Below are 26,894 nucleotides of genomic sequence, written 5' to 3' on the forward strand. Positions count from 1 at the left end.
GCTTGGTGCAGCAAAAGTAAAATGGCTTCACCAGTAAATACAAGACATGTAGTAGAACTACCAGCTAAATCCTTCATCTATGAGAACAAAACCTCTCCTCAAACCACCAGATCGCCCAAGACTCGAAGCAGCAACCCGCACATCATCCGCCATGCCCGGCGGTCCTGAGACGAGGATACCGATGGGATCCTTTCGTCCACCACTGGCCGTTAGCTCGCTCTGAAGAATTTCCGCAATGTCCATGCGCTTTCCCACGCTAGCGGTAACACTAACTGTTGGTGGGAGACCGGACATTTCTTGGCTGAGCTCCTTTTGAAGCGAATCGTTTCTGAGGCCCCAGTATACGCGTGCGGATCTGGTTCCGTTCTCGTGGAGTAGTGGCAACATGGTAGTGATTCCGACTCCACCAGCGAAGCAGACGAGGTCAGAGCAGTGGGACAGCTTATTGACGGGGCTGGAATGATATGAGCCCTCGATAAGAACCCGTAGTCGAAGCATACCCCCAGCTGACGCAACTTTTTGGTGGAGCTTTCCAGTCATGCCGGAACGAGTTCTCACGTAGAACGTCGCTCTTGAGACAGGGCCGGCCTTCTCATGAGAGATCGCTGCTGGCTGTGGTGTGGCATCGACCTCGTTGTCCTTCTCTTTTCCGATGTTGATTTCACTTCCAGACACTGGCTCCGTGCCCTCGAATGAAAGTGACGAAGCAACAGAGAAAGGGTGAGTTTCCCAGAACCTCCAGCTCAAAGTCGGAAAGCAGAGATAGGCGACACCATGAACTGAGACATCGTCGATGGTGATCTTCAGATACTCTCCATCTGAACCATCGACGGTCGAAACGACAGCGGTCTTCAGACCTCGTCCAGCCATTCGAGCCACCCGAGCAAGGCGCTCCAAGGCCCAGATACCAGACCCAATAAACATCCAAATCTCATAGCCCCAGTTGTAGTCGTAGCGATACCAGATGTGATAGTAGTATCCGATGAGAAAAATCAAGACCATGAGCTGATGGATTGCCAAGAACACTTCGTATGCCTTTTGCCGAACGACAAGTAGAGAAGTTGGCCAGATGATGACTGCAGCAATCGTAGCAACGATACCCCAAATCCAGTAATCTTGAACAAGCTCGGCTTCGTAGTCTCCAAAGAGCTTGTAGTACACCAGCAGCATAATCGAGTGCAAAACAGTGTGCAGAATGGTCCAGTATCCGAGCCAGCGGTGAAGTAGGAGATATGTCCCGTAACTCCAGTCAGTCAGCTGTAGGAGAATACTGTTTCGAGATGAAAAGATCAAAAGAGCAACCACGTTCCCCATGGCCATGACGCCAGCTCGGTTTCCAATGGTGCTGATTTCCTGCTCGCGTAGGCTGGCAAAAGAACTCTGGGGTTGAATGTTGTAGTAAGGCGCGATGAGAAAGACAAAGTTGAGCAGGCTGATGAGTAGGATGAATAGTAGCTGGCCACGGGTCGGAACGAGGCCTCCTCCCAGTTGAAGTGCGACGGGTGAACGATGGGATGTGCCCCAGGCTGGGGGATGGTTGAGAGCCGAGTTGAGCCATGTCCAGGAGATGCTCCTGTTTAAAGCTGGGATGAGGCGAAATAGTGACAAGACGACTGGAAGGAAGATGGCAACAAGCATGATGGCGATGCTGGTAGTTGGTCAGAAACCTGCAATGATGGGTTCAGAGACGACTTACGTGTAGGTTGCGTGCCCAATCTCATTGGTTTCAAACGAGGTCATGCCGTTGTACTGCTTCTGCCAGTTTGCCTGCAAGACAAAGCTCGTGACATTCAGGGGCTCTCCCGAAACGGCGATGGGCAAAGAAGTATCCGGTTCGGATCCCGTGGTCTCCTCTGCCTGCCCACCATGTCCTCCGTGTTGTCTGGGCTTGATCTTTCTGGAATGATTATCGTGGCTGCTTGTCTCATTGCTCATCTTGCCTGAGGCTTCTTCCTCGTCCTTCTTAGCTCCTGCGAGAGCATTCTGGTAGGATATGATGGGCTTCCACTCCATCGTGCCGACAGTACCAGTAGCCAAGTGACCACGCCAGTAGTCTTCAATCAAGGCAAGCTCCGGTGCATCGCTTCCCGGGCAATAAGTGTCGATGCAGAGTGCCATAGTCTTGAGAAACGCCGGATCGCTGGTGTAACATTCTGGCGGCGTTGTGGTGGTTGAATGTCCTGAGCCATGGATCGCTGCATCATCCTCTTTAGGGGTGCAAGTCAAAGGGCAGCCTTTAACGACACCACGACATGCAAAGGCGCAGGCAGGATGGTACATGGTCTTTCCCCATCCAATCATGCCGGTGCCGTCGGACAGTGCCAGGCCAGCATGCCAGCCAAGCAGCAGACACAGCTTGAGAGCCATGGCCACGCAGATTTCTCCAAAGAGTTTGAATGAAGAAGAAAGAATCAAAGAAGAATGCCGAACTTCTCGAATCTGCGTCTCCTTGAGGTTCTCTTAAGGGTCCATTGGTTCGCGGCACAAAAGTCTTGGCAGTAATCCCGGTCGATGCTGGACCCATGATATCTTGCTCAATCCTTCTCACGTCGCTACATCAGTGGATCATTGCAGACTCTGACGAGCAGAACAACCAATCATTTAATCTTGCTTTCACAGTCCATCCTTGAGCAGTGCAAGAGCCAAGACTGTGGCAGCGGTGACTGATGCTTATTTGGGCTTGGAGATGTGGCCAGTGTCTCCGCCTTGTCGTTTCCGGGCGAATCTCTGACGTTGCATTTGTAGATGGTTTTAAGCCTCGCAGTTCTCTCTTCTCTCATGGGTCCGGGTCTTCCATGGATCGGTTTACACTAAGCTCATCAGCTAAAACCCCTGTTATACTCGGTACGGGCGGTACAGGACCCTTCTCACTCGATTGAGCAGGTTCTCGGACATGTACCGATTAATAATTGCTCATCATTTTGAGGCTCGGGTGTATTGAAGCGTGCGTTGCAAGGTGGAAATAGAGCTTATGCCCTAAAATAAGCTTAAGTGGCTTAAATTGAGCTTAAACGTCTAAAGCCGCGTGATACAACCCATTCAGTTAGGTACTCTGTAATTCTCAAACAAAAATAATTGCCCTTCTTGATATTTCTTGAGAGTATTGTGGTTCCTTACTATACGTAGGACTTTATTATCGCCAAGGTGAACCTGAACATACTGCCCCGACACCCGTCGTCTTGCTCAGTGCTCATCTCATCAACTTCGTAAATAATTATCATAAGCCTTGAATGGCATAACATCGTTGACTGTCACGTACAAAATCATAGATAGCTATTTCTCATCAACAGTGTGTATGTATTAACGGCCACTAGGGCCGCTGGTTTATATCGAGACTTTATAAATATGTACACATAAAACCACCAGCATCAGGCTCTACAAAACTCATCTTCATGCTACAAAGCCACTCGCCATGCTCCACAAACTCCTCTCATCATACAAATTCGATAGGCCGTCAACGTTTAAGCCGAGAGGCATTGGGAGTACCACTCGTTTTGCTTGATGCACTTGAAGCCGGAAACGCACGTGGTAGGGCCTGTGAAAGCGCCGCCGCCGCACTGAGCGTAGGCACCGGCGGTAGCACCAGTCTGGGCAGTAGGAGCAGCGGGAGTCGAGGCCTTGGTGGTGGCGGGCTTGGAAGCCTTGGTCGTGGTAGGCTTGGCGGCGGCAGCCTTGGTCGAGGTGGGCTTGGAGGCGGCGGCGGTAGTGGCGGGCTTGGAGGCGGCGGCGGAGGGAGAAGAGCTGCCGGAGCTAGATCCGGAAGAGACACCCGACTGCCAGCCGCGCTTGCGAGAGAGCTCGTACCACCAGTTGCGGAGCATCCAGCCATCAAAGTCGGTGATAGTGGTGGAAGAACCAGCAAGCATGACGAAGTTGGTGACGCCAGTGGGGGTCCAGTCATAGACTGTGCAAGTTAGCTAGTTGCTCACACATCATAAGGAACATCACTTACAGTCGTCAAGGGCAAAGGTGTGGCCCATCTCGTGCAGGAGAATGTGGCCAACACCCTCAGGGCCAAGTCGCTGACCCCAATCACCACCAGCACCACCGGCCATGCCCTTGGTCAGCCAGAGGGACTGGTCGTAGTGTCGGTCGGCACCACCGGGGCACTGGTTGTAGTTGCCGTCCTGGTGGAAGAAGCGGCCGCACTTCTCAGAGCACTGAGGAACACCCTCGGAGTCGACGTCAGTGTAGACGTCAATGCCAGCAGTGGAACCCTGGAGGAGGCTCTTGTCCTTGACAGCCCATCCAACAACGTTGACCTTGATGTCGGTGTAGGGGAAGTTGTCGTAGCCGTAGAGCCACTTGAACCACTTGTTGTACTGAGTCTGGAGAGTGGTGGCAATCTCCTCACGGTAGGCAGCGGTGACGGGCTGGTCAGACTCCCATCGAACGCACATGTTCAGCTTGCCCTTGCCAGCAATGAGCTGGTCCCAGCCGTAGTTCTTGAAGCCCAGGGCATCAGAGTAGGTCTTGAGGCAGTGGTCCCAGACCTCCTTGAGGGGGGGTGGCGAGGTTCGAGGGGGGGTTCCATCCGGACTGGCGCTTGGCGGGACGGTTGCGGGGGAGGTCCTGCCAGGATCGAGTCTCCTTGACGCTGCTGAGGCCCTGCCAAACGGAAGCGTCAAGATCGGACTTTGGGGAGGTGCCCTGGGCTGCGGTCGACGCAGCGAGGGCCAAAAGGCTAGCAGCAGAGGAGAAACGCATGATGCAAAATAAGTGGAATAAAAGAATGGATGGTGATGATGCTTAACGAATGATATACTGAAAGGGAAAGTAAAAAAAGAACGTCCACCGAACAAGTCTCTTCCATTGTAGGGCAGAGCGAGGACGGGACGAAATATATACCACAGAGCGGAACAGCCTGGGAAACGGGCATCGTCCCGTTTTGGGATTGCTGCCAGGGCTCGATTGGCGGGATAAAGAGGCTGCGGAGACGGGATGGAACCTGTGGATCAGGGGTAGCGAGGGCCACGGCGTTGGGATTGCATGTTTCTCGCCCAGGGTCAGGAGAAGGCGAGAAGCTATGGGGTTTGAAGATGGGGTTTTCTAGAATTGGTCTTTCGATAGTCGGAGCTGTTAATAATTACCCGTGTGCACTCATCTTCAAGGTTGAGTTAGTCGAAGGTTTGACTTAGACCCTAGAGAGCGCCAGAGATGGAGGCTATTCACAGAAAACCACCACCCACCTGTCACCACCCAACCCAGCAGCAGAATAAGCTTACTCTCATCAAAAACAACCCATGCCCGCATCATGAAACTGTCGAAAAACTGCCGATAGGCCCAAGCCTTGTTTTAGGTGTTTCATGGTGTCACCAAGCGCTCCAGTGGATGCGCCGAGGCTTCTCCTTGAAACAGTCCTTTAATCGTCGTTTTGTTAGGGCGTGCGACCTGAGACGGGCCTTGGCGGGCATGGGTCAACCGTTGAGCTATTCAGACTAACGTTAGTTTTACGAACGGACGAATAATTAGACCTGGACGCGCCTTCGGGTATCGAATTTCTTCCGTCCAGTCAGACGTGTCCCAATGCGCGCCTCATCTCGTATTGAACGGATGGCACGTGTTGAAGCACGTGCCTCCGAACCCGAAGCCGTAAAATTCAGACCCGATTCGGGTTTAACAGAGGCTCCATGTCCGACTCTTGCCCGGTTATGTTGCCGAGAACCCCGCGTTTGAAGGGCATCAGCCGATAATAGTGAGGATAGGAGCAAAATGAGGACGACAATAGCTTGTGAAAGGTAAGTAAGCTTAATTCATCAATTACTAGACACAGTCTAACTGTCTCATATAGGTGCAGGTAATTAACCATCTCCCCGCCGTCACTTTCCCGACAGGGGCTAACCAAGATTCACCCTACACCAGAAGATCCAAGGTCAAATGCAGACACGACGGCCAGCCCCCTTGCGCCGGCTGTGCAAAAAGTGGTCATGTCCGAACCTGCACTCTGAGTGGGCCTATCCTGGGTCAAAAGTCGTCGTCTGATTCCAGGCCCCGATCGGCAAAGAGACGCCGTCTTAGCCTGGGCAGTCCGGCAGGGGAGCCCAGCCGGGACATCGGCCAGGTCTTTAGTCATGTACCCCGGGATCGCCTCATAAAGGCTATTACCATCTTTCGAGCACAGTTTCCTGAATTTGGGTTCATACATCCTGGAGACCTTGAGTACCATGAGGAGGAACTTGGTGTCTTGCAGAAGCTACGGCTTTTGGCCATCTTGGTCGTGTCGCGTCGGTACATGGATGATGATCCGACCGATGATCCGAATGCGTCCTACATAACGAATGAGGCACAAAAGAGGATGACCAATGGCCCCAGCCTGGCTCTCATCCAAACATTTCTGATTCTGTCCCTCTGCAACTGGGGCGACGGAGACGGCTTCAATGCCTGGATGCACTCTGGCATCGCCACTCGAATGGCTCAGGGGCTTCTGAGTACCGGCTTCGCGGGATGCAGCAAAGGCGAGACGCTGTCGGAGATCGAGAAGAGGACTCTATGGACTTGCTTCAAGATGGACAAGTTGCTAAGCTGTGGCAAGCGACGACAGGCCATGTTTCCCGACCAAGATTTGCACTTTTCCTCACCCATCAACGACGCGCAGTTCTTATTTGGAGCCCAGGCGACTCCAACGCCAACACCAAGTCCTGGACAAGCTGACTCGCGAATCTATGGGCCCGACGATTACCTCGTCCTTCTCATTCAAGGTCTGCGGATTTGGTCAAGAGTGCACACGTGGATAGCAGAGGGTGGTAGAAGACAACCTGGCATGACGGAGCCAGCCGAGTGTCCCTGGAACGAGACCTCCAAGTGGCATCAGATGAAGCAGGATTTGATGAAATGGCGAGAGTCTCAAGATGCCCTCATCAGATATCCTGGGACCAAGGTGTCCATGCATGCTCAGCGAGGACAGGCAGAGAGGTTTGGTTACATCAACCTCATTTACTACGTCAGGTGGGCACACAAGGCGACCATGAATCAAGTCAGCGCTAATTATTGCTTACCCAGCTTTCTCTTCCTGTGCCGCGAGTATATCCCCTTCTGCCCCGTTGACGAAGTAAAACCACGAGGTCCAATAGAGCCACCACTCCTTAAAGCCCCAGGACCAGAAGCTTTCTGGTCACAGAACCTCATCGAGCTGTACAACGCTGCAACACAAATGTCAAACTTGCTAGGAGATCTCGAACACGTTGGCTGCTCCCTCCGTACGCCCTTCTCAGGGCTGTGCGCCTTTTCTTCTACGCTGTGGAGTCTCTATGCCGCCTCGTTTCCAAAGTTTATGGGGTTTACTCAGGATCAGACCAAGAATGCTGAGGAACAGGCGGAGAGGACTATGGCGTATCTGGTCAGGATTGGACAGATATGGAAGCTTGCTGATGAGTGGATTGACGTACTGAATACGGCCAAGAGCTTGTTCCATCGTGTGACGATGGAGGGTCATGGGAGAACCGTCAAGCGATCCAGATACGATTATCCCGAGCTTGAAGAGTCGATCCACCTGGCGCCGCTCAAGGGAATGCCTCGCCAGACGTTTGACAGTAATAGTCTGGGGTCATCCTCGGTCAACCCCCCTAGCGAGAGGCCAACGCAGCAGACGACGGTGAACGAAGCAGGAGAGGAAGAAAACGCTGAGGGCGGGATCGCTTTTCAAGATGACTTGTCACACGGTAATGACTTTCTCGGCGAGGATTGGTGGAGGCTTCTATCTTTCTACGATGACCCTCATCTGTTATCGACAAGTATCGACAATATTGGGGATGAAAATGCAGACTAGGTTGCCAATACACAAACAATTCCACACACCTATGTGGTACCTTGTGTGTTATCCTGTTGGAAATTATGTTGGGGTATGATGGTACCTCCGTCTCTGCGGTTGAAGATGTCCTCTGCATAATGACTGTATATACTTTTATTCAGTTCCACTGAACAAATCTACAACTTTCATTGCATCCCTGTTATACCATCTTGCACTTGAATATTGTGAACCCGAGATTTCGGGTTATTTTATCGCTAACCTTTGTAACCCGATATTCGGGTTTGACCGGCTGCAAACCCGATCATTCAACCACTCTTCAGCTGAAAGCAACTCTCGAAACCGTCAACCAACCACACACAACTTAAATACCTTGTAATCAGCTCACACCACGCTACCATCAATACTACACATTAATCGCAATTCGAGACGCCAGTTATTCAAGATGGCTTCTACCGATCAACCAACTCCAGAGCCGCACCTCATGCACCGCTCGCTTCTTCACGCGCCTGAATCCGTCGTCTCCGCATCAGGCGTCTATCTCACGCTATCATCCGGCCGCCGAATCCTCGATGGCTGCGCAGGTGCTGCAGTCGCCATCATCGGCCATGGACGTACCGAAATTCGTGATGCCATCGTCAAACAAGCTGACAGGGTGTCGTACGTTCACACAATGGCCTATACCGCCGATAGCTCCGAGAACCTTGCCAACTTCCTCCTGGAAGGTAACCCTTTTGATTTGACGAGGGCTTATCTTATCGGTTCTGGAAGTGAGGCTATGGACTCGGCGATGAAACTTGCTCGGCAGTATCATGTCGAGAATGGACAACCCCAGCGGACACGGTTTGTCTCGAGAAGACAGGCTTATCACGGCAACACCATCGGGGCTATGAGCGTGGGCAGCAACCTGGCCAGAAAAGCACCTTACGAGGGAGCTCTTCTGCTTGACAATGTCAGCTACGTGAGCCCTGCGTATGGTTATCGCGGACAAAAGGACAGTGAGACGGAAGATGAATATGCAAGGAGACTGGTTGGCGAACTCGATAACCATTTCCAAGAAGTTGGTCCAGACAAGATCATTGCATTCATCGCCGAAACAGTCGGAGGGGCAACAGCCGGCTGCATCACTCCCCCAGCAGGCTACTTTGAAGGGGTGCGAAAAGTCTGCGACAAGTACGGCATACTCTTGATTCTCGATGAAATCATGTGTGGAAGCGGAAGAACAGGAACCTTCTTTGCCTTTGAACAAGATGGCGACGTTCGTCCCGATCTCGTCACCATCGGCAAAGGTCTCGGAGGAGGATACGCTCCTATTGCCGCTACACTTGTTCATCGACACATTGTTGAGACTCTCAAGAAGGGTACTGCGAGTTTCAATCATGGCCACACATATCAAGCTCACCCTCTAAGCTGTGCTGCAGCTCTGGCTGTTCAAAAGATCGTCAAGGACGAAAACTTGGTTTCCCGGTGTGCCGAGCTAGGATCTCGACTACAGAAAACTCTCGTGGAAGTCTTTGGTCCTCTTGACTATGTCGGCAACATCCGAGGGAGAGGATTGTTCTGGGGCATAGAGTTCGTCGAGGATAAAAAGACCAAGAAGCCATTCGACAGCAAGTTGCGCTTCGGAGTTCAGGTCCAAGAGATGGCCTTTCAGCTTGGGTTGGCTGTGTATCCAGGAACGGGGACTGCTGATGGCTATGTGGGAGATCATATCATCATCTCTCCTCCCCTGACTATCACCGAAGAGGAGATGGATATCATGATTGACTTGTTGAAGCAGGCGTATAACAAGGTAGCTGCGTCGGTTAGAGGATAGGGGTCTCTTGGGCAGGGAGACCGGCGCTGACCTGGGGCTAAGAATTATGTCCCAAGAAATATTTCTCCTGAGGTTCCTTATAGGATTTCAAATATTACAATAATATCAAGGTTCACCTCTACTCGCTACCCCTCCATCTCAATCCTTCTTGATGGCGTCCCAAAGAGGCCACCAGCCACAACATCAAAAGATACAGTTATAAATCCATGACGGCATCGAACTCCAATCAAAAAGCACCCCAACTTGGTTATTTAGACCTTCTATGGCGGCATGCATAAAAGATATCAATCTTTGGAAATGATGGGAGTTGCCACTCCAGCGACATCGAAAAGAAAGAGAACGCTCACCTATCTTCTGTTTTCCAAAGACTCAAAATACGGGCACGAGTAACCAATAGGAAAACTCCGAGACAAGAAAAAGTCAACAAGTTCTCATCAGAGGTAGAAAAGGCTAGTTGCTACGTCCGGGACGCCGATTGTGGGCAGAGTTGAAAGAGCCGGCTGCAAGAATCAGTGTGAATAAAATCGCTGGACAAGAACAAAGATGGTCTTTCAAATTTCCCCTTTCTCGTGTTCCTATACGTAGAGATTTGATATCTCGACAAGGATGCCAAGTCGTCCACGATGTTTGTCATCAAGATATCGCTTCGCTTACCCCTAAAGCCTGCCTTTCCGCGTAAAGACGCATTGACTCTTGCAAACCACGCCATAATATTAGACCATAATATTACGGATATACGGCATTTTAATTAGCCTATGCCCTTGTAATCTCTATCCAAGGGAAACCTAGCTGTCAGTCTTAGAGCCGGGAGCTAAGTAGCTAGTAGCCGACTTCATCTTAGAAGTAGTTCCTTACTGCCTATATGCTAACTTGCTTCTGAACCATTCAAGAGCAACGACCATGAGCATTCATTGCCACCTTTATCCTTTTAACTCACGAGAAATTCACTTTATTACTCAGAAACGACGGTATGGTTGAAATGATTAATCTATTCTAGTCTATTAAGTATTGTCTAATCCAGGCTACCTCGCACCTAAGCAAACACACTCTGCAGGAGATAGTCGATGGGAGCCTCTCTGTAATCATCCTTCTCAAGATAAGCCAGAGCAGTGTGGTTGACGTCAAACACATAGTTGTCAGGCTTGTCGAGAGTGTACTTGGGCCAGGCAAGGGTGCTGTTGCCACCGCTGACGTTGGGGTCGGTGCCGTGGATGAAGGAAACCCACATCTTGCTCATGAGGTCGGCGAGCTCGACAAAGGTCTCAGGCTTGCCCTCGAAGGGGTTGGTGGCGTAGCCGACGCCGTGGATGTTGTTGAAGACAAAGGCGACCTCCTGGAAGTGAGTGGCTCCGTAGATGGGGCCGAGGCCGTTAACGTAGACGTTCCAGAGGTAAGAGTACACGGGGAGGTTGGCGGCGGCGTAGGACTCGACGAGAAGTCTGCGACCGCTGTGCTGCTGGTAGTCACCGGCAAAAGCAGAAGCTCGCTTATACTGAAGACCCCAGGGGGAGGCAGCAGGTCGGCCAATCTGGGAAGCAGGAATTCCAACAGCAGGGTCGTCAGGGTACAGAGTGGAGAGGCTAGCAATCTGGTTGGCGCTCATGCCCAGGCTGGTGAGCCAGGCCTCCCACTGGTCGTCAGTGTTGATGCCCTGCTTGACGTAGGCGGTACCCTCGTCAAAGTTGTTGCCGATGAGGACAGGAACGTGAGCAAACTTGCCCTCCTTCAGGAGCTTGGAGCCCTGGGCGGTCATGAAGTCACCGTCAACGACAGCGCTGAAAGAGGGCGAGGTGACACCCAGAGGGTTGGTGCCGTTGAAGATGTCGTTGAGAGTCTGCCAGGGAAGCTCACGAAGGCACTCAAGGCGGGCAGTCTCGTTGGTGCATCCAGTCTTCTTGACAAGAGCATCAAAGTAAGGCTGCCAGGCATTGGCATCAGCAAACTTGGCAACAGGGCTGCCGCTCTCGAGGATAGCGCTGCGGAACAGGTTCTTGTAGTTTCCGTCGTAAGCGACGAGCTGCATTCCCAGGGATCGGGCACCGGCAGATTCTCCCCAGATGGTGACCTTGTTGGGGCTGCCACCGAAGGCACCAATGTTGTTCTGGAGCCACTCGAGGGCGAGGCGCTGGTCCTTGAGGCCGAGGTTGCCGGCTCCGGCCTCCTTCAACTCGTTGCTGAACATGAAGCCCCAGTACGAGACTCGGTAGTTGATGGAGGCAGCAATGATGGGCTTGTTCTCCTTGACGGACTGCTCAACAATGTAGCTGAGGTTGTAGCGGGGGTCACGAGAACCTCCGTTGACATAGCTCTATGCAAGGTTAACAACAGTGAGTCGATTGATATTTTCATGACTTACGCCACCATGAACCCAGACACCAACGGGGAGGTTGTCACCAGGCTTGACGCCAGCGGGACGGACAACGTTGATGCTCAAGCAGTCCTCAGAGACAGGGTTACCCAGGCTCTGAGTATCGGAGCCATATCCGATACACATCAGACCATACTGAGTAGCAGTCTGGACCTTGTCAAACTTCTTGGTGATTGGCTTGGGCGAGGCAAAGCGCAGAGGGCCAACGGGGGGCTGAGCATAGGGAATGCCCAGGAACTCATCCTGAGCATAGTGCTCGTTGCGCAGACCCTGATAGGTTCCCAGAGGCAGGCGAACCGTGGGGGCAGCAGATGACGGCAGGGCGGCCGACTCGGAAAGAGTCAAGCTCGTGAGAGCTGCCAGGAGGATCTTGGCCACGTGGGAAGGCATCTCGGGAGAGTTAAGATGGCGAGATGGGATTTTTGACAAGAGAAGGAGAGGGTTGGTGAGACACTAGTAGAAAGTCTGTCTATGCGATCGACAGCCCAGCTATAAATCTATCCCAAAGGACCCTTGCCCCCTGACGCAATTGATAGGCATGAAAGGGTCAAGAAATTACCTCGTCCGGCTTGAAAGAAAACGCCCGTACGGCTGCTCCGTGCACCGGCGGCCATTGCGGTCCACGACTGGGTTCAAGATCCGCAAGATCCATATCGTCAGCCTAGAACGATTTCCATTCGGAGCTTTCCCCACAGGATGGCGGTGCAAGTATCTCGAGTCATGAAGGGGAGGATACGAATAAACGACCGCATTCAACAAATTACCATGACTAGACAAGCGGCGTCTTTTCCGCTAACAAACCTTCTCTCCTTGGAACTTTCCAGCTGTCAATGTTAACCCGGTTTCCGCTGCCGTAGTATAACGCCGTCTTTGTCGGGCGGAAAATCATTCCCAACAATGGTTAGTACGGGTGAGGGGTGTCTCGGAACTTGTCTGAACCTCCGTGTCCCCGCGGCCTAGAATTGCCAGATTCGGCCTGACCCCCGAGAAGCACATTAAAAAGCAAAGAAGAGACGCTTCTCTTAGTATTCCTACTTTGCCATCCTTGCCTGATCCAAGAGACGAATTTGGATAGATAGCCGGAAACCCACGAATGGCATGTCACGCCAGCATGGCCCCACGAGGTATCCAGGGGAAAAGCATCGTGGCAGGCAAGGAAGCTGTTCCCTTGGGTTCTAGTGAGATGGATGCCTCCGAGGCCGAGCACGACGTCGACGGATGCAGACGGTGAGTATTAACTGTGATATAGGGCCACGAGTCAACGACCTGCACCAAACAGCCCAGGCCCCTTGCTTCCATCCCATGCTGAATGCTTACCATGGCTGCATACAGCCGAAGATGAACAAGAGTTCATCCGTGGTACTGGTCCCATGCACACGTGGCTCTGGGCACGGGCTGCAGTTCTGCGTGCCACAAGTGGAATACATGCAGGCTTGGCCCCTGCATGGATGTCCCTAACTGCGAACCAACAGGCGATGCAGCCCCTGCATGTCGGCTCTTCACTGCCATACCATGCCATGCCACTTTGTTCTACCAACTCTTCTACCGCGATTCCAATCCTTACCTGAATGCCGAGCAAGCCGAGTTATATAGCACACATAAGTTCCCTCTCGGCGCCATTTGGAATAAATTCGTAAAAGAAGCAAATACAGTATGGTTCGTCTTGTGGAAAAATTATAAGGGTCAGCTCACAATAGTCCGGTAGTCTCAAGCTGAAGACAGGGTTTCACCATGCCCCAAGTCCGGATCGATTCCGCTCAGGACACGAACAGTGGCCAGAGACCGGGCGGCTCTAGTGGCCTAAAAGGGTCAGGCCTTACTGCCTAGTACCTCGCTTTGCCTGTTATTACTTTCATGACTTGCCCCCCGTGCAAGTTCACCTTCTGGTCGTGGCTTAAGACTCTTTCTGCATTGCTGATCATATCCCAATCTGATGTTGATGGCGCGATAACCCCTGGGATCCTCGGGTTCCTGGCCGTCTCCCCTTGACTCGTGACGCCATGGTTCCTCACAGAAACTCTACCCGACCCGGTGCCACGGTATAAATACCCAAGACAGTGGATTACCCTTCCAGGGTTCGAGAGGGTCTTCCCCCTCCCTTCCCCCCTCAGGGATACTGACTCTGTCGCCATCCAACCCTCCGGACGACATTTCCCTCTTAACCTTTTCCTCCCGGTTCCATCGTCCGTTGCGATTCCACCCGTGCACAACTTTAGAGTTTCGACAAAACCAACGCAAGCATGGCGGGCATTGACGCCGAGGAGAGAGGCACTCGGCTTCTCGCAGCTTGCTGGGCTCTGGCGGCTGCGAGTGCCATACTGCTCTTTCTGAGGATATACTGCAAGCTCTGGCGAGGCAGAGGTCTTTGGTGGGACGACCACTTCTTGATCATCTCTTGGGTAAGCTACGTTCGGGCCGAAATTTTAGATCCTCTGGCTGACGATTGACACTTCTCCAGGTGTCACTGGCGATCGCCGTGTCGATCAATACCTATCTCGTGTCTCTTGGCTTTGGCCGACACATGTGGACCATCAGCGATGAGAACAAGAAGACTATCAACCTGTTCACCATTCTCGTCGCGACGTTTGGCATCATCGCGACGACGACGAGCAAGACGTCGTTTGCCGTGACGCTCTATCGCATCGCCACAAACCAATGGATGAAGTACTTCCTCATCTTTGTCATCGTCACCATCAACATCTCCATGAACCTCGTTTGGATCTTTGGCTTTGCCAAGTGCACTCCTGTGGAAAGGGTGTGGGACAAAACGGTGCCAGGAACGTGCTGGGACGGACAGAAGCTGCTCAAATACCAGCTGTTTGCAGCTTGTAAGAAGAAAATGGACAAGCCCGTATTCAATCGGCTGACCCGTTGTCTAGATTACTCCGCCATTCTCGACTTTGTTCTGGCTTTCCTTCCTTGGCCTATCCTCATGGGCATGTCGATGCGACGCCGCGAGAGACTCGGTGTCGCCGTGGCAATGAGCCTGGGTGCCATGTGAGACATCCCCCAAGACATGATGGTGCTGACAAGTGACTAACGCTCGTATAGTGCTGGAATCTGCGGTATTGTCAAGGCTGTACTGGTGGTCAGCATGTCGAGTACCGATATTACCTATGACCGTGTTGACCTCACAATCTGGACTCTCACGGAACCTGCGGCTTCCATCATGGCCGTGTGCATTCCCGTTCTGTATGTACTTCTATCTATACATGTCCATCGCAAATATACCTAATACAAAGAAATAGGAGGATGCTATACCGCGAGCTCAAGTCGAGTCAAAAGAGCTATCTCCGCAACAGATCCCACACAAACCCCCTCGACGGAACCAACGCTACCAACGTAGCGGGCAGCAACACGAAATCCAAACGATACGGCCCCCATTCCAAGTACGGCCGCAACTCTGTCGTCATCATGTCAGCCGCCGGGTGGCAAGAGTCACAAGAAGCCCTGCAAGACCCCACGAGCACCCAGACTAGCCGATCCAGGTCGTCTCCCAACTCGAGCGGAGGCGTCTTGAAGACGGAGGAGGTGAGGGTGCATCATGAGAGGTTGAGCACGTTTAGCGATGAGAACTCGATAGAGTTGAAAAACATGGGGCACACGGCCAGTGGAACAGGACCGAAGGGGAATGCTCCCTCTTTTTAATTATACTTTGCTACTAATTTTTATTGTCACGAGTCACGATAGATATTTGTAAAATAGGTACATTAATATTCTTCTTCTATGAAAATGGTCCATTTTGCGTGGTCTTTTCTTTGGTGCTTGACGCCATGTTGATGCCGTGAGCGATGCACACTGACTTTGAAAGGACGACGGCAACTCGGACTCATGTCATTAACTTGCTCAAGTCTGATGAATTCCATCGATCAACATGCTCATCAAGATCATTTACAAGAGCACAGCACTATTTCCGCTTTGACCAACGAGACACACAAAGCCTAGGCTCTCCGGGCGCTAGAGCCGGCACCGGACGTCCAGATATAAAGTCCAAAGTCCCATTGACAACTTGACAGGTCATCATACATGCGATCTTCAACATTGTGATGGATACCATCTCTGGGATCTCCACATTGACAAGGCCGTCATCCGAGAATGCTGGAAATAAAGATCAGCACTGCCTCGCCGGGGCACTCCAGGTCGATCTCGCCCCCACAGGAAACACTGATGCAGGTACCATTTACGTTGCGACTCTATGTAGCATTGAGCGCTGACCATCATTATGCTGAAAGCTGTACTACACTCTTTGTGGCTATGCTCAACACCATCGCAATAGGAAGAGGTGCTCCAATAGTTACCACAAGAGGACAAGGAGTATCTAGCAAGATGTTGCGAAATGTCAACTACACGATGCGAAGGATGTTAGAAAAGTTCACTAGTCTATGTATAGATATACGCTTTATTATTATTAACTATTTTAAGTGACTAGAATTCCAGCTATGTGGTGACTAGCTGAGTCTTGATTGTGGGTGAGATGCTTCGGTAGGTGGGTTTGGAGATCTCCACATGAAACAAAATATTGTGACACCCGCAAGGCAGATGACTGTTGTAATACGTAGATTTATAGAAATAGCATCAACATCATAATGGAAATACTACAAGGTGAGATCATGTCTAAACTTTCTTAGACTCTTTGTGCATGTTTATTGCTATCTGCAGAACAGGATACACTCATTCCTTTGCGCCTTTGCGCCTCCTAACCTAGAGCAGCAAGGGGTACCAGCAAATTCAGCCCTTCAAGCAGGGCACTCTTAAGCGATGAAACAGGGCAGACATTCAATGTTTCCTAGGTGGCCAAAGCCCTGGAACAGACCACCTTGAGGTAAGTGGCGCCCTGGACAAATTTGATCTCGTCTGCTCGTCCTGGTCAGTGCCACTACTAGCACAACGGGAATGTGACCCCAGATGGCGGGTTGTCCTGGCAGTTGAGGCGCTAATGACCCGGGAGAAGCGCCTCAGCCGCGCCGGCGCAGGGTCGTCGAGGCAGATGTAACGTGCTGAAAACTTGTCTTGGCCTTAAAAGGTGGTAGTCTTAGCTCTTAGAGAAGCTAGATTTGTTGTTTAAAAACATTCATCATGATATCAGCCCATGACGTCATGCTTCCATTTCCGACGTCGGCATCCCGTGGCTGACATAAACAAAGAGAAAATCCCGTGATTTCGCGTGCTCAAGGTCCCGTAACTCCGTGATTCTTTAAAATCTCAGGGCGTCAAATGATTATCATGATTTATCTTGCTTGTGCCGGATCCCGCGGACATCCCGGCCATCCCGACGTAATATCCAGCCACTGGCGACGCTCCAGTCGCGCCCGGGACCCCTACCACACCGAGACTCCGACCACAGGGAGACTGCGGATGTGACGTAGGTGGCCCACTCGGTCGTGAACCGGCATCTTTGGTGCCGCCCATCTCGAACGAAATCAAATCAATTTTCTGTCTCTTTTCGCTGATCAAGCAACCAAGGTCTGGAGCGTGCCAGTGGCTCGCGCTGTGACGACCTGACTAATTCCGTTGGCTCCAGGTTTCCGACCTTGGACCGCGGGCTAGACCAACGCTTATTATCACCACCGCCATCACTCTTCCTCCTCCTCTTTCTGTTTTGCTTTCTTGCCATGCATTACTGGGTATGGCTTCGCATCATCAACCTGGGCCTTCTGGCCATCTGCAGGTAGCAGCGGCAAACAACCTCCGCCGCACACCGAGCCCATCATCATCGCGAGTATCCATCAACCCTCCTGCCACACCGGGGAGTCCAGCGCCCGTCGACGAGTCCGGCCCCGACTACTTCAATCCTCTGAGCCAAGCTCCCTCGGCGCAATCACAAACTTCTCTATCATCTTTTCCACGACTACCCTCGCAGACTTCTCTTTCCGCCTTTCCCGATGTCGCACCGCCACCGAGACGACCTCCCGTCGATCAGGCTCGACTTCCGAGCATCCGGCTGAGGCGGACTTCCAATGGATCCCTCTACTCCGACAGCGGTCTCTCGAGCGAATTCGATCCGAACCGTCCCCGAAGCATTTCTCAACCTGAGCGAGCGCGAGTTTCCGATGCTCCCGTTCTTGCTCGACACTCGAGGCGGGTGCCTCAAATAGCCATGCCTCGACTCACAGAAGAGGGTGCCCGACCGAGTCTCGCAGAACTGGGAATGGATGGACCGACTAGTCCTTTGTCGCCGGCAGTATCGCTTCCTGACCAAGCTCACACACGAGAACCGGACGTGGACATGACCAGGTTGCAACGGGCAAGGAAGATGAGCCGAATGTTCTGGCCGGGACATCGAAGGCAAGGGGACCAGAATGAAGCTACGCGACCTCTAACCGCCGAGGAGGAAGAATACGCCCAAGAACTGGTGGACTGGCTAGACGTCATTGGTGAGTTATCTATCTCATTGTGCATCGCGACATCGACTAACACGACCAGACCCCGAGGTTCAGACACTCTCTACCCTGACCAACGTCCAAAACTCCCTCTTCGTCCCTGATCTCGGTAACTGGGTCAACCGCCGACCTACCTATGCCCTCTCTCGACATGACCCCGAGCAAGACTGGGCAAGGGAAGCCATCGCCGAAGAACGACGCCGAGAAGCTGTTCGCGAAGCACGCGAAGCCCGTGAAGCTGCGGCAGAAGCTGCCGAAACGGTAGCGGAGCCTCCGCCCATACAACGAAGCAGCACTATCACGTCACGCTTGACCGAGTCTCACTACGCCGCTCTTCCCCATGGGGCAACACTCGATGGATGGAGTGCTAGGGAAAAGGCCGAGCTGGACGACCATGTTCGACATATGCTTCACTCTAGACGTGCTAGGTTCAAGCGAAGCCTTAAGGGTTTTGGACAATACGTTAGGAGACCTTTGGGTTTCTTCGTCACCCTTTACGCCACCCTTATTACCCTCTTCGGTCTGGCTTGGGTCCTCTTCCTCATCGGCTGGATCTATGTAGGCGAGAAGCAAGTCTACGCGATCCACATCATCGACAGCGTCCTTGTTGCGTTGTTCGCCATCATGGGTGATGGCCTGGCACCCTTCCGTGCCGTCGACACTTACCACATGATCTTTATCGCTCGCTACTCCGGCATGATCCGGAGAGCAGAGAAGGGCAAGAAACCCAGGACCAAACTAAAAAAGAAGAACGTTCCGCCAGAGATCCGGAACAGCCCTGAATACGAGACCAATGGACGTATCACTGGCTACCAAGCTAGGATGCTATTGGAAGCCGAAGCCTACGACCCCGAGAACGATCGACAGGACGGTAGCATGAACAACCTTGATAACAACAAGGATAGCGACCAGATGGTCGATCTGGAGAATGCCAAATCGCCTAACCCCGAATCGGACATGCCGGCCCTGACGTTTGCTCAGCTCAAGAGTCTGCAGCATCACCAGAAGAAGCTGGCCAAGTCGCACAGTTTCTACAAACCCCAAGAAACATTTACACATCACGCCTTTCCCCTGAGCTACCTCGTGGCGATCGTCATCCTCCTGGACTGTCACTCGTGTCTCCAGATCTCTCTAGGTGCCTGCACCTGGGGCATCGACTACCACACCCGACCATTCGCGCTGACAACGGTAATCCTCTGCGTCAGCATAACGTGCAACATCACAGCCGGCCTGCTCATCAGCAGAGGCGACCGCAAGACTCGAAAGAAGGACGTATGGGAGCTCCTCAACCGACAGGAGCTGACAGAAGACGCCATTAAGCACATGGAGGAGAAGAAGAAGAAGGAACAGGAGAAGGAGGAGAGGGGGAGCAGATCGTCGGACAAGGATGAGTCTAGCGGGAGGACTTCGAGGGAGCTTAGAAGGCTAGTCAAGTTGCCGAGCTGAAGAAGGAGTACACAAAAGGGATGGATGATACATGAGTATACATATGGATACGATGATGATGACGGTTTAGTATAATTCCTAATGAATACAATAACATGTGTACAAGGAGTCTGTGATTGATGTGTCTATGACAATGGTTATGCCACAACTGTGAGAGTATTATATTGTGATGCTGATAAACTAGAGTATGGGATGTCCTGGGATGGCATCTGTGTCCATGCTCCTCCATGGAAGAATCACAGCAGCATGAGATCTCTCTCTGTTGTAAGCCCCCTATCAGCTTGAGGCTCTACACCCCCACCACCTCCCTCAGCATTCCTCACACGCCAAAACCCCAATTTCAGGAGAACTATTCTCATTTTGCCAGTTCGTCATGTGCTTCAGCCACTCGACAAACGCCAGCGCATCCCTACCGCCCCCCCGACGGTCAGTCCACTCATCGTCATCCCGCTCCATAACCTCGATGAACCTCAGCCCGTTTGCGCAGAACTGTCGCGCGGCGGGCCGCGGGTTCGCTCTCTTGAGTCCGTAGTCTATCAACCAGACGTTTTTAATGTTCTGGAGACGTCCACGGCCGAGGTGGGACTCTATGCGGCCTACCATGGGGTGGGATGATGGCTCGGGGGCATACTCGTCGTTTTGAAAGTCGTGTTCGCGGGAGAGGTTGATTATCTCGTCGCGCGGCAGTTCAAACGCGACGTGTCTGAGATGCGGTTTGCCATGTCGGGAGGAAATGGCCGTGTGCTCTAGCCTAATCTTGCTGAGGGTGTTCCAGTTGTAAGGCTGAAGACAAAACAGGTCGTTCTCGGGCCAGACTATCATCTCCTGCTCGTGTCCGTCCAACACGAACTTTGCTGTCCGCGGCCCGTCATGCAGCTTGGCCATGTCGGCGTTGTCATCCGAGCTGATGTAGTCGCCTGCTCGACAACCAGTACACGATTTGGAGCACATGGTCATCATCGAAGCCTTCATAATCGCAGCCCTCGAATCACTGCATGCCGTCCAAAGCCCACGATCCAAAAGAATGCATGGACGCATTCCCCTCTGTCCACGAAAACCCTTCTCCATCTTTACGTCTCGGCGCGGCGAGACATGATCTGCTGGGTCCCTTGAGCTTGTACTCTGCGAGGGCGGCGGATTCTTCCTCGTTTCTGCTGTTGAAGACGGTAAAGAAGTGGACCCCGCGCTTCTCGGTTCGAAATTTGGCGGCTTTTTCCCAGATGAGGTCGCGTATCTCTTGGGGGAGGCGAGGGAAGGGGTGAAAGGTGGTCATGGTGTTGTTGGTGACTGGTGAAGATGTGGGGGTCAGGTAGGGATCCAAAATAATATACAACCTTGTGTAATATTGTGCATGCAAACAGTGTGCGGTTATTTATGTCAGCATTCGCAGCAGAGCAGGCAAACCATCTACACAACCTCTCCTCTCTATCTCAAACATATACCGTATCCACCACTATCACAGAGGCACAATCATTCACATATCATTCTCTCATCGACAACATACTCAATTCAGGACTCGTATATCTCACCAAGTGCTTATTTGCCTATCCATTTCTGGCACTGTGTAAGCGTATCCCCTATCTTGGCAGCCATGGCCTTCTCCTTCAATGTCCCCTCGAGATTATTATACCCTTTGATGTACTTGACCGTGTTCTTGTACGTGCTGCTCTGCGGATCGTCCAGGTCCGGGTTCGCCCGGTCAGCCGTCTTCCACTTGTTGTTGATGTACTTGCCTTCGCGCTCTAGAGTCGAGAGAAAGGGTGCAATTTGAGGATATCGACGGTGACGTAGATCAGCAAGGGGTTACGTCCGTCAGTGGGATACCATTAGCGCGATATCGCCAGGCTTTGATGAGTATCTTTACAGTTCGCGCGTTGAGTTCGCAAACCTCTTGCTGGGTTGATCTACCTTTGGGTATGCGATGAGGTTATATTACTTAAAAAAACCTCAGCGGCGGAGTCAAGTGCTGGCTGAGCAACAAGAACATACCTCCCAGAAAAGGCAAGAACATCTGGCGAGAAAGCGTCGTTGTTGCCACGGGCGTTGAAGAGCCTAGTAGTAAGATCCGCAAACCGGATCTTACGGGTGATGGCAAGGATGACTATGTCGTGTAGTATGAAGGGGGCGCTGTCAAGGCGTACCGCAACATGGGACAGATTCCTAATGGCACGGGACGCAAGCGGAATAACATGGGCACTATCGCGGCTGGTGTTAATCCCCAGGGACCTGTTGAATATGCGGACATTGATGGAGATGGCAAGGCTGACTATCTTGTTGTTTGGCGAGGAGGTGCCGTGAACGCATACATCAGCTCCTATCATTGGCTTGACGTAGACCTAGAGGACGATAGCGGCCCAGGGAGTGGTGGAAATGATGGCGGTGGTAGTGGTGGCGGTGATGATGAGAACGACGAGGACGACGACTATGAAAAGGCACCGCCATATGACCCCGTCTCTGACGACGACCAACGCCTAGATCCATGCCCATTCACGCCGGAGAGCTGCGAACAGATCGAAGCCCTCGACTACAACAACGAACTAAAACCTCACTGCGTGCCTGTGGCAAACGTCGAAGTTCGCTGCAACGAGATCATCGACGACGGCTACTTTGAGGTGTATGCGGACTACGTTGTGGATGAATCGGGGTTCGGCTCTTGATGATTTCATGTTGGACAGAGGCGGCGAGTTCTTTTGACTTCGAGATCTGGTCTAAGTACTCTTGCTGCTTCTCCTGCGAAGAAGTCCTTGACTTGCCATGCGACCTGTGCATTGAAAAGTGCGGCACACCACCTCGATCCAGCTGCGACGGCAAGATGTGGCATCTCGGCGAGCAGCCCCGTCAAAGCGCGATCTGAACAAAGACGACTACGATACCGAGTCTATCTACTGGGCTCTCAAGGCCGAGGAGGAGTTCTACACACAAGTCAAGGGCTAGGTAGGCGCGCTCAAGGGCAAGATCGACATCGTGGGGCACAGGATGCTCACCGGAATCAACGTCGCCGCCTGCTTTGGACGGGACACCAGGTTTGAGGACCTCAAGGATCCTGGGGAGTGTGTTTGTCGATTTGAGTGGGGAGGTTGGAGCAGCTTACTAGAAAGGTTAATAGGAGATCTCTGACGCCGCTCATGTGCTCGGGAGCTCTGTCGGCATGAGTTCGGTGTAAATGGGTATATACACCGATGTATCGAGGTTTACTGTATGTACTTTGAAGTGATCAGTCCTCTCCCCGCTTGTTACTCCATATTATCATCGTCAACCCACTTCCTTCAAGTAACAAGGCTGGCCCCTCAGTGACCTGTGCTAGGTCAAGAGCCGTGGTACGATGCCGTGGACCCTGTCTCGCTCGCTCGCATGGGACGAGTGTGGAGAAGAATCCTCGGGGTCTGCAACGTTGCGTCTGAGTGGAAATCTACGTACAGGACCCAATCTATATGTATGTACGTACATGCAAGATCACGCGAGGAGAGAGGAGAAATGTTGGTTTGCGAAAATCAAGGCCAATCTATCGCGGCCAAACGTAAAATGCATGCAAGGCACTACAGGACATATACGGATATACAGGCGCTCACTCATCCCCAGTCCTACACCATACAGTGACCACAGCTATTATCATATAATATGGCCCAGTCCCTTATGAGCTGGCCGCGCGAGTGAAATCCGAAATCTGGGTCGTCACGACCAGACCAGCGACACTGGCCGACGTGAGGGTAGCAAGAACACCAGAGCACAGCGCGGAAAAGGCCAGGCCGGACACGTCTCCACGTCTGGAGGGCGCAAGCTGACCGAGGATACCAATCTGAATACCCAGAGAGCCAATGTTGCCGAATCCGCAGAGAGCATAGGTGGCAATGAGCTGGGATCGAGGGGAAAGGTCGGCGTAGTCCTTGCTCGTGGCCAAGGCGTTGAATGCATTGTACTCATTCTATGGCAGCGTGTTATTCGCCACAATTTCTTCAAAGAGACTGGATGGAAACTTACGGTGATGATCTTTTCAGCAATGAGCTTGGCAACCTTGAGGATGTCATCCCTCTCGCGAGAGACACCCAGCAGGAACGAGATGGGATACAAGCAGTAGCCCAGAATGGTCTGCAGAGTGAGCTTGGGATTGTTGATGTCGATGTAGTATCCCCACCAGGTGAGGAGGCCATTGATCAAGGCGACAAGGGCAATGATGCAAAGAAGAGACGCGACAATGGTTCCCGCAATCTTGATACCCAACCAGGCACCATCGGCAAAGGCCTGAAGGGCGTTTTCAGCCTTCTGCTCATCATCCTCAGGGATCACGACGCGGCCGGCCGTCAGGGTCTCCTCGGTCTCAGGGTATCGCATCTTGGAGATGGCGAGCGAGGCTGGGATGGACATGATGCAAGACGACACGAGGGCCTCCGCGTTGAGACCGAGCGAAGTGTAGCCGACGAGGACGGAACCCGAGATGGTGGCAAAACCGCAAGTCATGATCTGGTGAATCTCGGCCTTGGTCATGTGAGGCACAAACGGACGCACCAGCATAGCAGACTCTCCCTGACCGATGAAGGGTGTAGCAGCAGCGACGACAGCTTCAGCTCCAGAGACACCAAGGGCCCAGAACACGAAGGTGGCAAACTTCATGATAAACCACTGGACAAAGCCAATATAGTACAGAACCTGGACCAGGGAGATGAAGAAGATGATGGCCGGGATGACGCTGAAGAAGAATCCCGGGGTCGCCGCAACGTCAGGGTTTGTGAGGAAGATAACACCATCCTTTGCGAACCCGAGAAGATCGGCAGCACGGAGGGCGATGAAACGGAAGATGCTATAACCGGCGCCGGTGCGGAGCACAAACAGACCGATGATATACTGTCCGAGCATGCCACCGATGACAGTGCGCCAGTTGATGCGCCTGCGGTCCCGGCTGGTGACCCAGAGAAAAAAGATGAAAACGGCCATGCCAAATAAACTAACAGCTCTGTTCTCGCGAGTGTTGTCGGCAACTTCTTCGGACGCAAACGAGCCGACGAGGATGGTGGCGATGGCGACAAAGGCGCCAGCGAGGGTGCGGAACTTGGCCGGGATCATGTCATAGATGACAACGGCCGTGTGATGCCATGTCCAGCGGATAGGACCAGAGACGTAGCGGATCGGGACGTGGAAGAAGATCAGACGAAGAGTGATGGCGAGCCAGAGGAGAAAGGGAATGATCCAGTTCTTGTCGTTTCGGTGGACGACCAGAGACGCGATCCACCAGCCAGTGAAGAGCAAGAAGAGGAAGAGGTGAATGATGGGTCGCTTATGTCGGATCAACCAACCCAGGATTCCAGAGTGGTGTCGCTCGCTGTCATCACCAGTCGAGGCAACAACACCGGCCTCAGCCTTTTCATGGTCACTATAGTCTGGGGGAGTTCCATGGCCAGTCTTCTCCATTGAAGTAACAGGAACAGCGTCTACTCCATGCTTGTGGAGATGACCCTGATGAGGCACGGCGGTCGCATCTTGGGCAGTAGTCCCCTCGGTGTAGTAGACGGGGTCCTGGTGACCGCCGTCGGCGTCGACGCGCGGCGAGTGGTTGTGATGCTCATGGCGGTGCTGGTTCTCGGTCTCGAGGGCGGGATCCGAGCTGAGACGGGGCGCATTGGCAGCGGCGGGGGGAGTAGCTTCAGCCATGACGACGAGAGGTCAATTGGACTGTTCAAGTGCGAGCGGTGGTGTTGAAGCTCGCGACGTGCTGCTCGAGTTGAAGGGTTACGATTAGGCTTGGCCTAGAATGAGGAAGGCGACCCGGGCCCTTGAGAAAGAGAGGACAGTCAGATCGGCGGCGACAGAGAGGATCATCTTGACCGACGGTGGGGATGGAGGCTTGTTTAATACTGGGAGGAGTGGGAGGCGTACCTGTAGAGATTGGAGAGGGTAACACCGGAGGAAGCAACGCAACCCCGGACCCCGAATCAATGGACGATCCCTTGTTGGTTTGGTCTCACGCGAGCAGAGACAGACACAGATAGATACAAAGAAAAAAAATCTATCGCAGCATGGGATCTAAACCTTGCACGGCACATCCATGTCGAAGCTTATCGCAGTGCCAACGGCTGGTCGCCTCCTCCGTCTGTGGCACACGCTGCGTACACCCCGGGCCGGTGTGTCGGTCGACAAATTCTGCAATCTGGTGGGCCATCCGTCCATCCATTGATTAACCATGTGGTTGCTTGACTCGAACGATGGGAGGTTGCTTTGCGGCGAGGTTATCATGGCCAGGTACTGTAGGTAGTTGTTGGAGATGCTCAACTCTGCTTCATCTCTGCTCCTTCCTCTGGGACAGCACAGTGTTCCAGGTCAGCTGACTAACTCTACACTGGCAACTTCCATCCACCTCCTCCTATCTGTCAATGATCGACACTCTTGGCTCCCACAACCAGCACTTCACTCACAAAAAAAAACACCAAGAAAACCATCGCCACTCCCCCCGGCGTCTACTCGGCCGCACCTCAACCCCTCGATTCCTATTCTGGAAGGTTGCTGGAACGTTTGACCCCATGCTGGAGCCCTACAACCCCTCTCCCACCAATCACTCTCTGAGTTGAGAGCGCCCCAGCCGGGTCCCGCTGCTGCCAATGCACGCTACCCGCGGCGCGCCAATGGTCCACTGGCGTCCTGTACCCCACTACGGAGAAGGCCTGTAGCGGGTTTAGCTCCCCTGTAACTAATGGTGGGTTTCAGCAAAAGGGCCTTGGTCCGTCCGTGAGAGCCAACAGCTCCTCCAGCTGGATCAACTGGATATCAATGACACGCGACTGGCAATCCTTCAATTGTCAGCTCCGACCAATCAGAGACACCTGATAAACCCCTTCACTCATTGATTGCTCACTGCTTGCAGCTTGCAGCTTGCAGGCAGCGGGGGACTTGTGTAGCTCCTCGTCGGTCTTCGGTCACCATCTTGGATCCTTCCCGACCGTCCGGCTCGAGGTCATGTCCGCTTACCTAGCAAACTCCAATTCTGCTGCTACCCGACTATCTTGATTAGAACAACTCAGCAATTTCAGCTCGACAGTGTATCTTGATTGTCGCGATGTCTTCAATCTCAAACTCATTCAACCTCTCTGTCTTGCGCCCTCACCTCGACGCCATCACCACCAAGTCCCGGTATCCCGCCTCTCACCTCATCCC

The 26,894-nt window shown here is 52.7% G+C and overlaps 10 protein-coding genes across 10 annotated transcripts; 5 read left to right on the forward strand and 5 right to left on the reverse strand.

Annotated features, from left to right (window-relative positions):
* Nucleotides 1–57: 57 nt before the first annotated feature.
* On the reverse strand, nucleotides 58–2,367 carry LRP88_09242 (ferric reductase family protein; the record flags this gene model as incomplete). The annotated part of the gene is made up of 2 exons (XM_083245731.1): nucleotides 58–1,648; nucleotides 1,697–2,367. The coding sequence occupies 2 exons, from the start codon at nucleotides 2,365–2,367 to the stop codon at nucleotides 58–60; spliced, it is 2,262 nt and encodes a 753-aa protein (XP_083100225.1).
* Nucleotides 2,368–3,461: 1,094 nt separating this feature from the next.
* LRP88_09243 (uncharacterized protein) lies at nucleotides 3,462–4,707 on the reverse strand (the record flags this gene model as incomplete). The annotated part of the gene is made up of 3 exons (XM_083245732.1): nucleotides 3,462–3,904; nucleotides 3,953–4,572; nucleotides 4,637–4,707. The coding sequence occupies 3 exons, from the start codon at nucleotides 4,705–4,707 to the stop codon at nucleotides 3,462–3,464; spliced, it is 1,134 nt and encodes a 377-aa protein (XP_083100226.1).
* A 1,005-nt stretch (nucleotides 4,708–5,712) lies between these two features.
* Nucleotides 5,713–7,765, forward strand: LRP88_09244 (Zn(II)2Cys6 transcription factor; the record flags this gene model as incomplete). The annotated part of the gene is made up of 4 exons (XM_083245733.1): nucleotides 5,713–5,738; nucleotides 5,792–5,797; nucleotides 5,863–6,945; nucleotides 7,000–7,765. 4 exons carry the CDS (start codon nucleotides 5,713–5,715, stop codon nucleotides 7,763–7,765), a joined length of 1,881 nt encoding a protein of 626 aa, XP_083100227.1.
* A 424-nt stretch (nucleotides 7,766–8,189) lies between these two features.
* Nucleotides 8,190–9,560, forward strand: LRP88_09245 (pyridoxal phosphate-dependent transferase; the record flags this gene model as incomplete). Its single annotated transcript, XM_083245734.1, has 1 exon — nucleotides 8,190–9,560. The coding sequence occupies one exon, from the start codon at nucleotides 8,190–8,192 to the stop codon at nucleotides 9,558–9,560; it is 1,371 nt and encodes a 456-aa protein (XP_083100228.1).
* A 1,033-nt stretch (nucleotides 9,561–10,593) lies between these two features.
* On the reverse strand, nucleotides 10,594–12,318 carry LRP88_09246 (uncharacterized protein; the record flags this gene model as incomplete). Its single annotated transcript, XM_083245735.1, has 3 exons — nucleotides 10,594–11,866; nucleotides 11,917–11,989; nucleotides 12,060–12,318. The coding sequence occupies 3 exons, from the start codon at nucleotides 12,316–12,318 to the stop codon at nucleotides 10,594–10,596; spliced, it is 1,605 nt and encodes a 534-aa protein (XP_083100229.1).
* Nucleotides 12,319–14,168: 1,850 nt separating this feature from the next.
* On the forward strand, nucleotides 14,169–15,576 carry LRP88_09247 (uncharacterized protein; the record flags this gene model as incomplete). Its single annotated transcript, XM_083245736.1, has 5 exons — nucleotides 14,169–14,327; nucleotides 14,387–14,756; nucleotides 14,808–14,925; nucleotides 14,980–15,120; nucleotides 15,177–15,576. 5 exons carry the CDS (start codon nucleotides 14,169–14,171, stop codon nucleotides 15,574–15,576), a joined length of 1,188 nt encoding a protein of 395 aa, XP_083100230.1.
* Nucleotides 15,577–17,554: 1,978 nt separating this feature from the next.
* LRP88_09248 (DUF2985 domain-containing protein) lies at nucleotides 17,555–19,754 on the forward strand (the record flags this gene model as incomplete). Its single annotated transcript, XM_083245737.1, has 2 exons — nucleotides 17,555–18,302; nucleotides 18,352–19,754. 2 exons carry the CDS (start codon nucleotides 17,555–17,557, stop codon nucleotides 19,752–19,754), a joined length of 2,151 nt encoding a protein of 716 aa, XP_083100231.1.
* Nucleotides 19,755–20,063: 309 nt separating this feature from the next.
* LRP88_09249 (uncharacterized protein) lies at nucleotides 20,064–21,027 on the reverse strand (the record flags this gene model as incomplete). Its single annotated transcript, XM_083245738.1, has 2 exons — nucleotides 20,064–20,671; nucleotides 20,829–21,027. The coding sequence occupies 2 exons, from the start codon at nucleotides 21,025–21,027 to the stop codon at nucleotides 20,064–20,066; spliced, it is 807 nt and encodes a 268-aa protein (XP_083100232.1).
* An 874-nt stretch (nucleotides 21,028–21,901) lies between these two features.
* Nucleotides 21,902–22,411, forward strand: LRP88_09250 (uncharacterized protein; the record flags this gene model as incomplete). Its single annotated transcript, XM_083245739.1, has 1 exon — nucleotides 21,902–22,411. The coding sequence occupies one exon, from the start codon at nucleotides 21,902–21,904 to the stop codon at nucleotides 22,409–22,411; it is 510 nt and encodes a 169-aa protein (XP_083100233.1).
* Nucleotides 22,412–23,385: 974 nt separating this feature from the next.
* On the reverse strand, nucleotides 23,386–25,397 carry LRP88_09251 (Na+ dependent nucleoside transporter C-terminus-domain-containing protein; the record flags this gene model as incomplete). The annotated part of the gene is made up of 2 exons (XM_083245740.1): nucleotides 23,386–23,676; nucleotides 23,733–25,397. The coding sequence occupies 2 exons, from the start codon at nucleotides 25,395–25,397 to the stop codon at nucleotides 23,386–23,388; spliced, it is 1,956 nt and encodes a 651-aa protein (XP_083100234.1).
* Nucleotides 25,398–26,894: the final 1,497 nt, after the last annotated feature.

Source organism: Fusarium phalaenopsidis (assembly GCF_050370095.1).
Source record: "Fusarium phalaenopsidis strain FUZ10S chromosome Unknown contig_32302, whole genome shotgun sequence".
In the NCBI taxonomy this organism is placed as follows: Eukaryota; Fungi; Ascomycota; class Sordariomycetes; order Hypocreales; family Nectriaceae; genus Fusarium; species Fusarium phalaenopsidis.